This window comes from Recurvomyces mirabilis (genome assembly GCF_035927965.1).
Source record: "Recurvomyces mirabilis strain CCFEE 5264 chromosome Unknown scaffold_2, whole genome shotgun sequence".
Classification (NCBI taxonomy): domain Eukaryota; kingdom Fungi; phylum Ascomycota; class Dothideomycetes; order Mycosphaerellales; family Teratosphaeriaceae; genus Recurvomyces; species Recurvomyces mirabilis.
Genome location: NW_027041936.1, coordinates 1,381,164 through 1,394,253, shown reverse-complemented (window position 1 = coordinate 1,394,253; position 13,090 = coordinate 1,381,164). Strand labels below are relative to the sequence as shown.

General features: G+C 53.6%; 7 protein-coding genes across 7 annotated transcripts; 4 read left to right on the top strand and 3 right to left on the bottom strand.

Annotated features, from left to right (window-relative positions):
* Positions 1 to 358: 358 nt before the first annotated feature.
* cpc2 (cross-pathway control WD-repeat protein cpc2) lies at positions 359 to 1,565 on the bottom strand (the record flags this gene model as incomplete). Its single annotated transcript, XM_064834012.1, has 3 exons — positions 359 to 784; positions 982 to 1,426; positions 1,486 to 1,565. 3 exons carry the CDS (start codon positions 1,563 to 1,565, stop codon positions 359 to 361), a joined length of 951 nt encoding a protein of 316 aa, XP_064698973.1.
* Positions 1,566 to 2,357: 792 nt separating this feature from the next.
* Positions 2,358 to 3,539, top strand: LTS14_001302 (uncharacterized protein; the record flags this gene model as incomplete). The annotated part of the gene is made up of 1 exon (XM_064834011.1): positions 2,358 to 3,539. One exon carries the CDS (start codon positions 2,358 to 2,360, stop codon positions 3,537 to 3,539), a length of 1,182 nt encoding a protein of 393 aa, XP_064698972.1.
* A 553-nt stretch (positions 3,540 to 4,092) lies between these two features.
* Positions 4,093 to 5,956, top strand: LTS14_001301 (uncharacterized protein; the record flags this gene model as incomplete). The annotated part of the gene is made up of 6 exons (XM_064834010.1): positions 4,093 to 5,010; positions 5,068 to 5,079; positions 5,137 to 5,169; positions 5,230 to 5,241; positions 5,295 to 5,324; positions 5,477 to 5,956. 6 exons carry the CDS (start codon positions 4,093 to 4,095, stop codon positions 5,954 to 5,956), a joined length of 1,485 nt encoding a protein of 494 aa, XP_064698971.1.
* A 2,264-nt stretch (positions 5,957 to 8,220) lies between these two features.
* LTS14_001300 (uncharacterized protein) lies at positions 8,221 to 9,216 on the top strand (the record flags this gene model as incomplete). Its single annotated transcript, XM_064834009.1, has 1 exon — positions 8,221 to 9,216. One exon carries the CDS (start codon positions 8,221 to 8,223, stop codon positions 9,214 to 9,216), a length of 996 nt encoding a protein of 331 aa, XP_064698970.1.
* A 270-nt stretch (positions 9,217 to 9,486) lies between these two features.
* On the bottom strand, positions 9,487 to 10,095 carry DTD1 (D-tyrosyl-tRNA(Tyr) deacylase; the record flags this gene model as incomplete). Its single annotated transcript, XM_064834008.1, has 3 exons — positions 9,487 to 9,621; positions 9,713 to 9,939; positions 9,999 to 10,095. 3 exons carry the CDS (start codon positions 10,093 to 10,095, stop codon positions 9,487 to 9,489), a joined length of 459 nt encoding a protein of 152 aa, XP_064698969.1.
* A 450-nt stretch (positions 10,096 to 10,545) lies between these two features.
* Positions 10,546 to 11,011, top strand: LTS14_001298 (uncharacterized protein; the record flags this gene model as incomplete). Its single annotated transcript, XM_064834007.1, has 2 exons — positions 10,546 to 10,680; positions 10,739 to 11,011. 2 exons carry the CDS (start codon positions 10,546 to 10,548, stop codon positions 11,009 to 11,011), a joined length of 408 nt encoding a protein of 135 aa, XP_064698968.1.
* Positions 11,012 to 11,357: 346 nt separating this feature from the next.
* mrpl22 (39S ribosomal protein L22, mitochondrial) lies at positions 11,358 to 12,507 on the bottom strand (the record flags this gene model as incomplete). Its single annotated transcript, XM_064834006.1, has 2 exons — positions 11,358 to 12,418; positions 12,468 to 12,507. The coding sequence occupies 2 exons, from the start codon at positions 12,505 to 12,507 to the stop codon at positions 11,358 to 11,360; spliced, it is 1,101 nt and encodes a 366-aa protein (XP_064698967.1).
* Between the last annotated feature and the right edge of the window lie 583 nt (positions 12,508 to 13,090).

Sequence of the window (13,090 nt, the reverse complement as noted above, 5' to 3'; positions counted from 1 at the left end):
AGCCCGAACAACCACCTTACAATGAGTCTGGCGAGTGACAGTCGTAGAAGGCAGTGGGTTCATTTCGCTCGGCGGAGCTCGTCGCCCAAACCCCGTTGAGGTAGTTGTCCAACGTTCAGGAGGACTACGGTCAGTAGAAAGGAAACAGATGTTTGAATGCAACGATTGTGAAGCCTACGTACTCATCAACAGGCACGTGCCCCGCAGCGACCTTTCATCGGAAGTCGCTGGCTCCAGCCGCAACTTCAACTCGCAAAGCCAGCGATCCTCGCATCGCGCTATCATCGTACCTTGTCCTCTCCCTCCACCATTCCTTCGTCGTCAGAACCGATACTCAAGCGCTTAAGCACCTAGGCACCTAAGCACGGCTCATGACACCCCAAGCACGGATCTTGTTGTCGGTGTAACCGGCAAAGAGCGTCTGACCATCAGCGGACCACGCGAGGGACACGCACTCAGGATCACGGCTCTTCTTGCCAGTGTCGATGTACTCAGGCTTGAGCTCGTCCACCTTGCTCTTCTTCTCGAGATCGAAGATGATGATGCTCGAGGCAGTGGCGGCGCACAACCAGTAGCGGTTGGGTGAGAAGACCAAAGCGTGGATCTCGTCGCCGGCAGTGAGGGAGTAAAGGTGCTTGGACTCGTTGAGATCCCACAGCATGGTGGTGCCGTCCTTGCCGCCGGAAGCGCAGAGGGAGCCGTCGGGTGAGATGGTGACGGTGTTGATGTAGCCGGTGTGGCCGACGTGATCAGTTTGGATGCGGCAGGTGGCGAGTTCCCAGACCTGATTCATCTTATCAGCATGATGTCGAGTGATAGTTATGCTGATGGATATGGAGTGGGTGGGTAATGACAAAAATCAGTGCGCCGGTGAAGGCAAGTTATGTCTCATGGCCCGTAGGCTCTGAAGTAGCAAATACTTTTGTAATAACATCCTCGCATGCATATGTGGGTAGGAGTAGAGGAAAGTGGAAGACATACCTTGACATACTTGTCCCAGCCAGCGGAGACGATCACAGGGTTCTGTGGGTTGGGGCTGAAACGAACACAGCTCACCCACTCGGTGTGGCCCTTGTCGGTGATGGTGTACTTGCAGTCACCGAGCGTGTTCCACAGTTTGATGGTGCGGTCACGGGATCCAGACACGATCTGGCGATTGTCGGCGGAGAAGGAGACGGAGAGGACGTCGTTGGTGTGGCCGACGAAGCGGCGGGTGGTCTGGCCGGTGCTCAACTCCCACAGACGGAGAGTCTTGTCCCACGAGGCGGAGAGAGCGTAGGCGCCGTCGGAGCTGATGACGCAGTCGGAGACGATGTGGTTGTGGCCGTGGAGCGAGCGCTTGGGGTAGCCGTACGAGGACTCGTCGCGGGTGAGGTTCCACACGATCAACGTCTTGTCACGGGAGCCGGAGAGGAGCATGTTAGGGCTGCGAAGGTTATGTTAGTCTTGCGCACCGCTACTCGCTCACTCAGTTCGTGCTCTTACTTCTCCAGAGACGTGGCCAAGCTGGTGACCCAGCCGGAGTGGCCTTCAAGGGTGCCGCGGAGGACGAGTTGTTCAGCCATGGTGATGATGATGATGTGTGTGTGTGTGTAGAGAGTGGTCGGAGATGCGGGTGTGTAGTAGTTTTGTAGTAGTTGTTTGTTCGAGGTGCCCCCCGTCAACCTCAAAGTCTCCCAGCTTTTTCGCGTGTGAGCCAACGCCAAGATTTGCGAGCGGTATCTATCCGTTCTCCTAGCGCCCGCCGGAGCCTCCTCCTCCAAGACTCGAGCACCTCTTACTTCGAGAGCATCGTCGATACTGAGGCGACGTACAGGTGCATTCTCACATTGACGCGCAGGCGATGATGGTCATGCAACGCCTCCTCGTCCTCTCAGTAACTCTACTTTGGCAATGCAGATTGGCAAAGCCTTACACTGCGACACCCCCCCATATTACATCGCTCAGCCACGATCCAGCAATAGATCCGTGACCAACATTCTCCCGCCAGCGACAACCTCAGCCACTACCTTGTGGCATCTCAATCTCAACCGGTGTCTTTGGGGGCCACGAAGCACTGTCCACATGTTCTCGAAGTCCAGCACCATCACAGCCACTTCGCAAGCTATTTCGCGGCCAACAACTCCATCAGCCTGGGATCCTAATGTGTCTATCTCTGGTATTCGAACGGTCTCGTCTTGTCATATGCATCGTGCCGTAGTGTCGCATGCGGCGCATGTTCGACATGTGTACGCCAGCCTATATGGTACGCCAGCTCTCCTCCCATGCGTACGAAAAATCACAATATATTGCTCTTACGCTCCTACCTGAGGCAAGTACACCATTCATCTCGTTCAACTCAGATATCCGTCATCATGATGCCTTTCTTCACTTTTGTTGTGATCCTGACAGCAGCATTGGGAGCATCTGCCCGCCAACTTGATGTTGACAGCAGTGACAATACCATATCAAGTGCACAAGCATTAGCCGCCAATCTCATGACCTACTACAACAGCGCATCAATATTACCTCACCCATACTGGTGGTGGGAGACAGCCGGCTCTCTAGCGACCATGGCCCAATATTCGCACAACACTCAAGACTACCAGTACGACGACCAGGTCGCCAGTATCATAGTCAGCCAGGCGGGGAATGCAGGAGACTTCATGGGCCCCAGTACACTTGGAAACGACGATCAATTATGGTGGGCCATACTTTGCATGACGGCGGCAGAGTATGGTTTCCGCCAACTCGACTCGGGCCCACAGTATCTACAGCTCGCCCAGAACGTGTACAAAGAAGTATCGGCACGCTGGGACAACAGCACATGTAATGGCGGTCTCCGCTGGCAGATCGCGAGCTCTGCACCTGGCTACAACTACAAGAACGCCATCTCCAACGGACTCTTCTTCCAGCTAGCCGCTCGCCTGGGTCGGTATACTGGCGACAGCTCTTACCTCGACCAAGCAAAGAGAAGTTGGGACTGGCTCGCCTCCATCGGTATGATTGACGCAGCCAATTACAACGTTTACGACGGTAGCGACGACACATTGCAATGCAAATCCCTCGACCACGACCAATGGTCCTATAACTCCGCCGCTTTCCTATACGGCGCAGCAATGATGGCAGATGCCACGGGCGATACCTCAACCTGGCAACCAAGGCTCACAGGCCTCCTAACAAGCATCACCAAGACCTTCACCATAAACTCCATCCTGCAGGAACCCTGCGAAACCAAGCCCGAAGGCTGCAATACAGACCAACTCTCCTTCAAAGCATACACCGCCCGCTGGCTAGCTGCAACCGCCGCCCTTGTCCCCAGCACAGCCGCACAAATTCAGCCGATCCTCACGGCTTCAGTCAAAGGAGCACTGCCGAGCTGCAATGATGGGACGGAAGGCACTTGTGGTGCGAGATGGACTACGAATGCATTTGATGGGTCAGGAGGGGTGGGGCAGCAGATGAGTGCGCTGGAGATTGTGCAGGCGGGACTGTTGGGAGGGCGGCCGCTGCCTGGGAAGATCGTGGGGAGGACTGTGGCTATGAGGTTTCGGGCTTGATCGTGGTGTTTGAGTATGGTGAGATTGGAAAATTGGACGTGGATTGGGTGGCGTTGATAGATGGATGATGTATGATACCCTGGGCTCAAATTCTTGTACACTACGTGACGTTGACTGATGATAGAATATAGAGCGACCGCGACAACACAATTTGAGACGCTAGCTACGAACTGCTTAAAGTCCTTATCAAGCTGTGGTGACCGACTCTCATACCAACGCATTGCCGAGCAAGGCGATAGGTTGTCCCGAGCATGTGGAATGCGATCGCGCCGTCGGAATGCATTTCTACTTATCGGCACATGCACGTTAGACACTCGGACCTACACGTCAATGCATTATCTGGACCACGCGAGAGTGCGCGAGAAGTGATTGCATAGGATGCGCGGCCTTCACCGTAGCAACGCCGTGTATATGGGTCGACCTTCGTAACGACTTTGTACTCGACCATTGTGAGATCTCGCATTGCTTCGCACCACCACTCCTGTCTCCTATCGCATCTACCTTCCACCTTCTTCTCTAATTCCCTTCTTCTACATGCACTTACTGTTGCAGAATGTGGCAATTCACCCCCGAGCTTCGACAGCTCGTTCTCACCACGATCGTTATACTGCTCGCCGCACCAAGAACCACGCTCGCTCAAGCATCATGTTCGCCAGCACTGACATACGGCGTTGTGTACCAACAAGCAGTCTCGATAAATACATATGTTCTGACAAACACCACCTTCTATCCAATACCAGAAGTGGCAATCACGATCGACAACGCACCCACGAGTCTGAACGAGGTGACGACTTTACGATACACGCAGTACTTGCGAGACCAGACACTTTATGGGTCAAGCCAAAGGTCCTCGACAACGGATGGAAGCATCACATCCTTCGAACAACCCTCCGAACAACCGAAGACCGTCACAACAACTTCTCCCGATACAACCGGCACAGTCCTTCCAATCCTTTCATCAACTCCAAATCCAAGCCCATTCAGCGAACAATACATCCTCCGCGTCGTGGGAACCGCCGCCCAGCACTCTGACAACCGCAAGATTAATCAACGACAAAGTGGAGCCTTCTACCTCAATTCCAACGGTACCACCACGAACGACTGCACACAATCTCCCATATACACAGTCGGAAGCGATGGCGGTCTAACAGCCACCATGAACGGGATGATATACACCTACTCTACATCCGCCAACGTACCGTACCAACAATTCGTACCCTCTACGATTCCCGGCAGCATAACGACGGCCTTCTCGCTCGGCGGGAGTGGTGTACTAAACTGGTTCAACGCCGCTTTCTTCAACGGTCAGGCGTCATTTTGCGCGATAAGTAACGGAACGATCTACGTTGTATTTCAGCAGAATGTACAGCCTTCAGGGTATTTGTATATTCAATTGTCGTTGTATTCGGCGGCGAGTTGTCAGGGGCTGCAGTACTCAACTGTTACTGGCCCGACAGGGCCAACTGGGCCGGTGAGTGATCCTCGAGCCTGCGGCATGGTATCCTGATCGCTGATATGTGCATTTTAGACTGGTCCGACGGTAAGCAACTGAAGATGCTTTGGGTGAAAGGTCTGTCTGATGCTGAAAGGAGTATAGGGTCCGACAGGTGTGGCTGGAGCGATAGGAGCAGTAAGTCAATACCGGATGTAGATGCTGGACACGAATTGGGTATACTGATCGAATCTATAGGTTGGCCCAACAGTATGTAGTTGGGTGATTGGAGTCAGATCTCTTCATGCTGACTTCTCTACAAGGGCGCGAATGGAGCCAGCGGAGCTGCGGGAGTAAGTATGCCCAGACATTGGTCCATTGCTCGCATCAAGATCCCATCTGAAGCCGCTGCACTTCCTGCAGGTATGACGGCAGCCATACGAACCACAAATCACGCTATCCGGGGACAATAGATAATGTTGTATCCGCTGACATATAGTACTAGGCCACAGGTCCGACAGGAGCTCAAGGGATTGCTGGCGTGACTGGGGCTACAGGACCTCAGGGTACTCAAGGCGCCGCGGGGGCTCAGGGTCCTGCTGGGGCAACAGGAGCAACGGGCGTGACAGGTGCAACGGGTGCTACAGGACCTCAAGGCAGTCCAGGGGCGGCGGGAGCTCAGGGTTCTACTGGGCCAACAGGAGCGAATGGAGCGACAGGTCCTACTGGCGCTACAGGAGCCACGAGTGCATCTGGCGTGCAAGGAGCTCAAGGTACCCAGGGGCCGACAGGTGCTACTGGAAGCCAGGGAGCGCAAGGTACTCAAGGGCCTACTGGAGCGACCGGGCCACAGGGAGCTCAAGGGACCCAAGGCGCTACTGGTGTCACTGGCCCTTCAGGCGCCACTGGAGTGGCGGGGGCTACGGGTGTGCCAGGTCCAACTGGAGCTCAAGGATCGCAAGGAGCTCAAGGTGTCGCAGGGTGAGATACGCTAGCACTTTTGCAGGAAGGCTTCGCTGAGATCATGCAACAGACCAACAGGACCAAGTGGTGCAAATGGAGCTGCTGGCGTACGTATTGTTTCAATTCCGTTCTCGGGCGTAATTGGCCGGTCTGTAGCAACACAATGCTGACCCTATGACCAGGCCACCGGATCTACAGGCTCACAAGGCATAGCAGGACCTTCGGTAGGCAATACGGACAATGTGACCGAACCTCGCACGGGTGCTGACTCTCGTAGGGGCCGAGCGGACCAATTGGCCCAAGTGGTCCTTCGGTGAGCTGCTCAAGTCTGCCTTACATGGAATGAGTATACTGATCCTCACCATAGGGAGCGACCGGTGCAGCTGGCGCTACAGGAAGTCCAGATAAGTTCATCATCAGCCAGGTGTCGTGTTGTAATGCTGACCTCCGCAAACGAGCTTCAGGAGTTGCAGGTTTAGCAGGCGCTCAAGGTTCAACCGGAGTAAGTGCAGCGGAGATTGGCATCAAGAATAAGATGAAAGCTAACAGGTTCTTCTTCAGCCGATCGGACCAACGGTATAAGCGTTTGGGAGATATTCTGTCATTTTTCAAATCTCTGACGTACAAAAGGGACCCACCGGAGCAATTGGGCCTACCGGTAGCACAGGGTAAGTGGTGGTTATCGAGAACCCACAAAGACTGGAATAGCTAACTTTGTGAAAATGCAGACCATCAGGGTGAGTTTGCCAGCTATGAATCGTGAGAGCTTTCTCTGACCGTCGACATCCGTCACGAAGCCCTTCAGGGTATGTAAGAGTCCTTCCTTCAGAGGTTTCTTGGTCACGGTTGACAGTGACAGTGCATCCGGGATTCCTGGTCCAACCGCAACATCGTCCACGTTCGGGTATCTGGGCTGCTACATCCAGACCGGGGGCAAAGGCTCTTCAACAGGACTTGCCTTGTCAACATGGAAGGCCAATTACGGCACACAAGTCGACAGTCAGTGCTCGCAAGCATGTTTCGCAAGCGGGTATATCTTCTTCGGCACGGTCAGCTGCATCTTGACCTTTCGACGAGGCGCGGTACTGATGGAGATATAGATAATCCTTGGAACCACATCCACGGCAGATTGCTGGTGCGGGAACAACGTCCTTTACGTTACATCGTGAGTCACGTGCAGACATCTCAAGGGATTCCAGCTGATGAGTTGCAAAGGGCGGCTGGAATACTGGGAGCTCAGTCGGTTACAGGAGAAGCTGGCGAGGAGAATTGTGTGCCGTGTATCGGTGCAGCCGTTGGAACGGGCACTGTCGGAGAGTGTGGCAATTCCACGGTGATGACAGTTGCCATCTTCGCCCGGACGTTCTAGTCCAGGCTCCGAGACATAGGTGGGAGCTGCTGGCGTCGTTGACCATAATGTACAGGCAGAAGTTCCAGTCTTCTACAATTGATTCCCAAGGTAGCTCACCGTTGTCACATCTAATAGTGCCTCCACCTGCTACTGCCCATAATGGAGCAACAAACAGCGCCTTGGAGAATCGACCGTACACAGAGGTATGTTAGGCGACAGCCAAGATAATGTCCTCGCCATAGAAGAGATCCCAGGTTGTTCTCGAGCCTGGTTTCGGGACAGTCCTGTCTTAGCTTGTATGTGTGTTGGTCATCAGCAGCAGAGTTCAAATGGTAGTCGTCAGTCCAAAGCTGCCTGACACTTGATCAGTCAACGATATAGCAGCTGACAAGGAGTAGTTCGAATGTGGGAAGAAACGCAGCGATGTTAGGGTTTAAGCTAACGATAACAGCGGATTTCTCGGCGATGGCGCGGGAGGTGATGTAATCGCAGATAATTTTCTACGCTTTCTGCCAGGCCCGAGCGCCAGCAACCTTGTTCGCCACGAGGTGCATGAATGCTTCGCGGCCACAGCTCCACCTTCTTGACAACAATCGAAGCATGTTGGATCTCTCGGACGTACCAATGAAAAGTGCATGCTTCGGAAACGCCGCCGTGCAGCCGTCGTGCTGCTGAGCAATCACTTAGAAAGTACCCGATCCGTATCATAGCGTCTTCCAGTCTTCCTAGACTTTCCTTGGAGCCACAAATGTCTCGACCCTGGACCTTGACACGTTGGCCACGGAGAAAAAACGTCATGGCAGGTTGCTCTCATGTATATAAGGACCATTTCCCCCCAGCTAATCTACTTTCCACATTCGATATCGCCCTTGTCAAGAAAACAACAACAGCACACAATCCCTACCATCATCACAACCAGTGACAAACTAGCAAGAATGCCTTCCTTCACAGTCTTCAAGGGCACGAAGAACGATGGGATCCAAGAGATCAAGACCGAGAAGCCAGAACTCAAAGGCGACCAAGTCCTCCTCAAGGTCACCGCCTCTGGTCTCTGCGGCACTGATCTCCACTACAAGGCCGGCGATATGGTCCTTGGTCACGAGGGAGTCGGCATCATCGAGGAGACTGGTCCCGATGTCAAGTTCATGAAGAAAGGCGACCGCGTTGGCTGGGGCTACGAGCACGACTGCTGTGGCCACTGCCAGCAATGCTTGAAGGGCAACGAGACTTACTGCCCAGAGCGCGCCATGTACGGTTTTGCCGATCTCGACCAGGGTTCCTTCGCTCATGGCGCCGTATGGCGGGAGGCTTTCCTCTTTCCCATCCCCGAGGGCATGAGCGATGAGGTTGCCGCACCTTTGCAGTGCGGCGGCGCGACTGTCTTCAATGCTCTGCACAACTTCGATACTCAGCCAACCGAGACGGTCGGTATCATGGGCGTCGGCGGCCTTGGTCACCTCGCCATTCAATTTGCAGCCAAGATGGGCTGTAGAGTCGTTGTACTCTCCGGCTCTGACCGCAAGAAGGACGAGGCAATGAAGCTTGGCGCACACGAGTTCATCGCCACCAAGGATGCCAAGGAGTTGAAAGTCTCGAAGCCACTGGACCGCCTGCTTGTCACGACTTCTGCTCAGCCGAACTGGGACCTTATACTCCCGATTATGGCTCCAGGTGCCACCATCCACCCTCTATCTGTCGACGAGGGCAAGTTCGAGATCCCATACATGCCGCTCATTCTCAATGGTCTCCGCGTCCAGGGCTCCGTCGTCGCCAGTCGATACATTCACAACCGCATGTTGAGCTTCGCTGCCCAGCACAAGATTGCGCCGATCCTCGAGAAGTTTCCAATGACGAAGGAGGGTATCAACCAGGCCATGGAGAAGTTGGAGAAGGGAGATATGCGGTACCGCGCTGTCCTCATCCCACAGTAAGCTTGGGATGAGATGTATCATGAATTGAAGCGTACAGCAATATTTATGTAGAGATTACTAGTCCTGATACGTCGAAAAACAAGCATATTCTTAAGAAAGCTTTGCTCCGTTTCGCACTTCGCATCTTGGACAAGTTCCTCCGCTACGCGAACACCAAGGTGCGGTAGTCTCCTCTACACGGCTCGAGTGGATGCATACCAACCCACCTTACGCGCCTGTGATACATAGTCCGTGTATTGTGATGGAGTGCATGTCTCCCGAAACAATCACTCACTCGAGCAGCGATGCAGGCATCTCAAACGTCTTGTGTACTTTGCCCTTGAACGTGTCCCCAAACTCAGGCTTGTCAGGAAAGCCAGAAGGATTCTTCATTTCAGGCGGATTCGTCTCGATCTCAATCGTTACCTGCAAACACCCAAAGGAATTGTCAGCGTATCATGACATAGTAGACACAGGCTATCAGCCTTGCGCAAAACAAGCAGCCTCGCGGGCTTACCGCTTCATCTATACAGCTGAAATCCACACCTACCGGGCCATCGTTGACCAATCCCACATCCATCATGGCCTGGAAGACGCCGTCCTTGACTCGTTCTTCGGCGTAGAGCTTCCGGACATTGCTTATGAAGTGATCGTAAAGTTCTTTGCCTTTGGTCGGCGGTGCTGATTTGTGGAAGTCGGGTTTGTTGCCTTTCTTTGTGCTGGCCAAGAGGGTGAATTGGGATACTATCGACTTATCGTCAGATCATTGCTGTGAGAACGGCTGCTTGATAGAAAGCGCATACCGCATAGCACCTCGCCCTCGATCTCCTGCACGTTCTTCTTCCATTTGCCACCTTGGTCATCCTCCCACAATTTCATCTTGAGCACTTTACTCGCCATGCTCTCAGCTTCATTAGGCGTGTCATCTTTGCCAATGGCGGCGAAGACTAGTATGCCCTTCGCGATGGTCGAGATGAGCTGTCCATCCACAGTCACGGAAGCAGACTTCACGCGCTGCACCACCGCTGCGGTGTTGTGTTAGTAAAGTTGTTTTCGAGAGAAGGGCGTCTATATTTCCACCACAGTATCGTACTTTTCATCTCCTCGTCGATCTAGAGATCATCGGCAGCACATTCAAGGGATGGTGTGAAAGAAAAGGAGCAGCTAGTGGAATTGTGAATCCATGATCGTGAATCGGGAAGCTGTGGAAAGTTGGACCTCACCTTCGCAAACACACGAAGCTAACAACATGTTCGAACAAGCAAAAGAGATGTCAATCTCGCCAGAAAGGTCGTCCTTCGATCAACACTTGCGCTCAGCGGGCTGAATACACCGAATGTCCTGGATAATATGGCAGGCAAAACACCCAATAACAGCGTCTGGAGCGCAATGGACTACACGCCACCACGAGGCCGCTGCAACTTCAAGTCCTCGCTCATGTCGCCGGCATGCCCTTGCCTGAGATTCATGCTGCATCCAGTCAAAGTGAGTCGCCTCTCTCCAATCTATTCTACTACATCTCACGATACTGATTTCTGAACAGGCAGCAACAAGTTTCGATTGCGACGGCTGCTCTCACCACGCCTCCTTCCACTCTTTGGACAACCCAGCAGAGGATGCTGTACTCAAGAAGTGGGCGCAGCATCATGTCGAGGAGAAGGCGAGTCAGTCGACTGCGATTACGGCCAAGAAGCGCAAGTTTTTGACCCAGACGGCTGCCAATGCGGAAGTGTTCGACATGACAAGTGACGACCACGAGGAGACAGTCTATGCACCGGTCTTGCTTGCTGGGAAGAGCCGCAGCAAGAAGAAGTGAAGTTGCCCAGGTGCCACTTCGTACTGGAAGACACACGGTCACATAAGATCGAACTCGTGTCGTCTTGAAAATGAACGCTGCCACGGAGCCCAAGATCAGCTTTAGTGGCGAACGGGAAGGGCGACGGCTGTTCCGCCCCTCTCAAATGGATTCGTACGCTGAGTAGGCACAAGGCGAGCGGCCGGAAATGGCACTTCTCGACCCTCTGATACATGTGGGAAGCTTGAAGCAGGCCTGCCATAGCCGCTTGCCAAGGATGCATATCTTACGCAGAGCGGTCGAAAGTGCGATGAGCAGTATGTTACAAGGTATACCTACAAAAGCACATAATAAAGCCTGTACATATCTAAAAGGCATACCACTGCCTCTGCCACTGCACTGGCCGATCAGGCAAATGCGTCCAAACATTGTCCAAGATCTTCTTCCTCCTCTTCTCCTCCCTCTCCTCATGCAGCCGCACCCTCGTCTTCTCCTCCTTCAAAAGTACTGACAGGCTCGTCCAAGGGGTACGCATGATGTACACGCGCCCACGCGCTCTGTAGTCAGGAAGCTTACCGAAAGGGCCTCTGCCAACCCAAGCCTGGTCGATGTAGATCTTTGAGGCGTCCGTGACCAAGTGACGCTTGCCGTCTTTGAGCTGAATCTGTACAGGGCCTGACTTCTGTTCCTCGGTGAAAGTTGGTGCGAGGACGCTGGTAGTAGGAACGTTTGTAGCGGCAGGAGTCGCATCGTTCAGGATGTGCGCACCCTCCTTCGCTTCGACAGCCCCAAGACCCATTCCACGCATCACCACGGCCTCGTCCCGCGCGTATTGCAACTGCTTCAGCACTTCTTGCGCCACTCGTTTCTTCGAGAATCTCATCTGCGTGATAGCGTCCTCCAGCGTCTTGCCCGAGATCTGCCTAGCCAACATACCCAACTTCTTCACGCTAGTCTTCATGTTGTGACTCCTCACTAGATGCTCCCTTTCCGTCCGCTTGATCATCTGCTGCGCGTTCAACCTGCCACCTTTTCGAACCATCTGTATCACCTTCTTCCTCTCCCAGCGCTCGCGTGCATTTGGATCCGGGTCAAGCACATTGGCCATATTCTCTGCATCCCGATCCACGCCGCCAATCTGGACTTTGCTAGTTTCTGGGACATCTTCCTCACTCGGCGTAAGCTCCTGCCTCTGGCTCTGCATTCGGCGGTCGTCTTCGAAGATGGAGGAAGCGGAGAGGTCACCGGCCTTGGGCATTTGTTGTGGTGCTGGTTTTGAGGGTTCGACGCCATGTTTGATTTTGTAGGCATCGAGAACCGGGTTACTCTGTCGAGGTTCGTCATCGCCATTGCCAGGATTTGATGCGGCGGTGCGCTGTTGTTGATGCTGTATGCGTGGGCGAATCTGAAGGGGTTGACAAAAGAGGCCTGTCGGCTGTCAGCGTGGTCGATCGAGTGTCATGAACTGCGAACCTACATCGCCCTGCGATACGCCTAGACGGTACTGCTATGCTCATGATGGCATGCGACTCTACTACGACTTTACTCACCGAATGCCTAGTCTTCTGGTGGTGTCGTCGTGCTCCTTCCAAAAGTGCAATGGGCTCGGTCCGCCGGCAGCGGGTGTGTCCGTGGTTCATGCCAAGCTGGTCCCTCGGTCTACGGCAACCAAGGTTTGGTCATTGTGCAGCCTTTGCTCTTCTGCAAGACCAACATGCTGCTTGATTATTATCGCATGTAACAACGACATGAGCGCTGGAGTACTTTAAAGTTGCCCAGGAGAACATTCCCTTGACGACGTCCCATGGTCTGTAGACGTATACGCAAAGTTACAGCATTGGAGAAACTAGTGATTAGTCTAGATTCGGCGGATTGACAAAGCGAGCTCCGATGGTCAGAACTAGACCACGATAGCAAGATAGTTCAGGCAGAAAACTTGCGCCAGGATGTGGCCATTCGTCCTACATGACGCTCCGTCTTCGTGACCTCACGTCCATCTTCATCATTCCGTTTCGGCGTGCTGGCTTGATCTTACATCGATTGCAAGCCATCACGCGAAGACCTCAAGACTGTTCATCTTTCCCGACCCTTGCGGGCCAG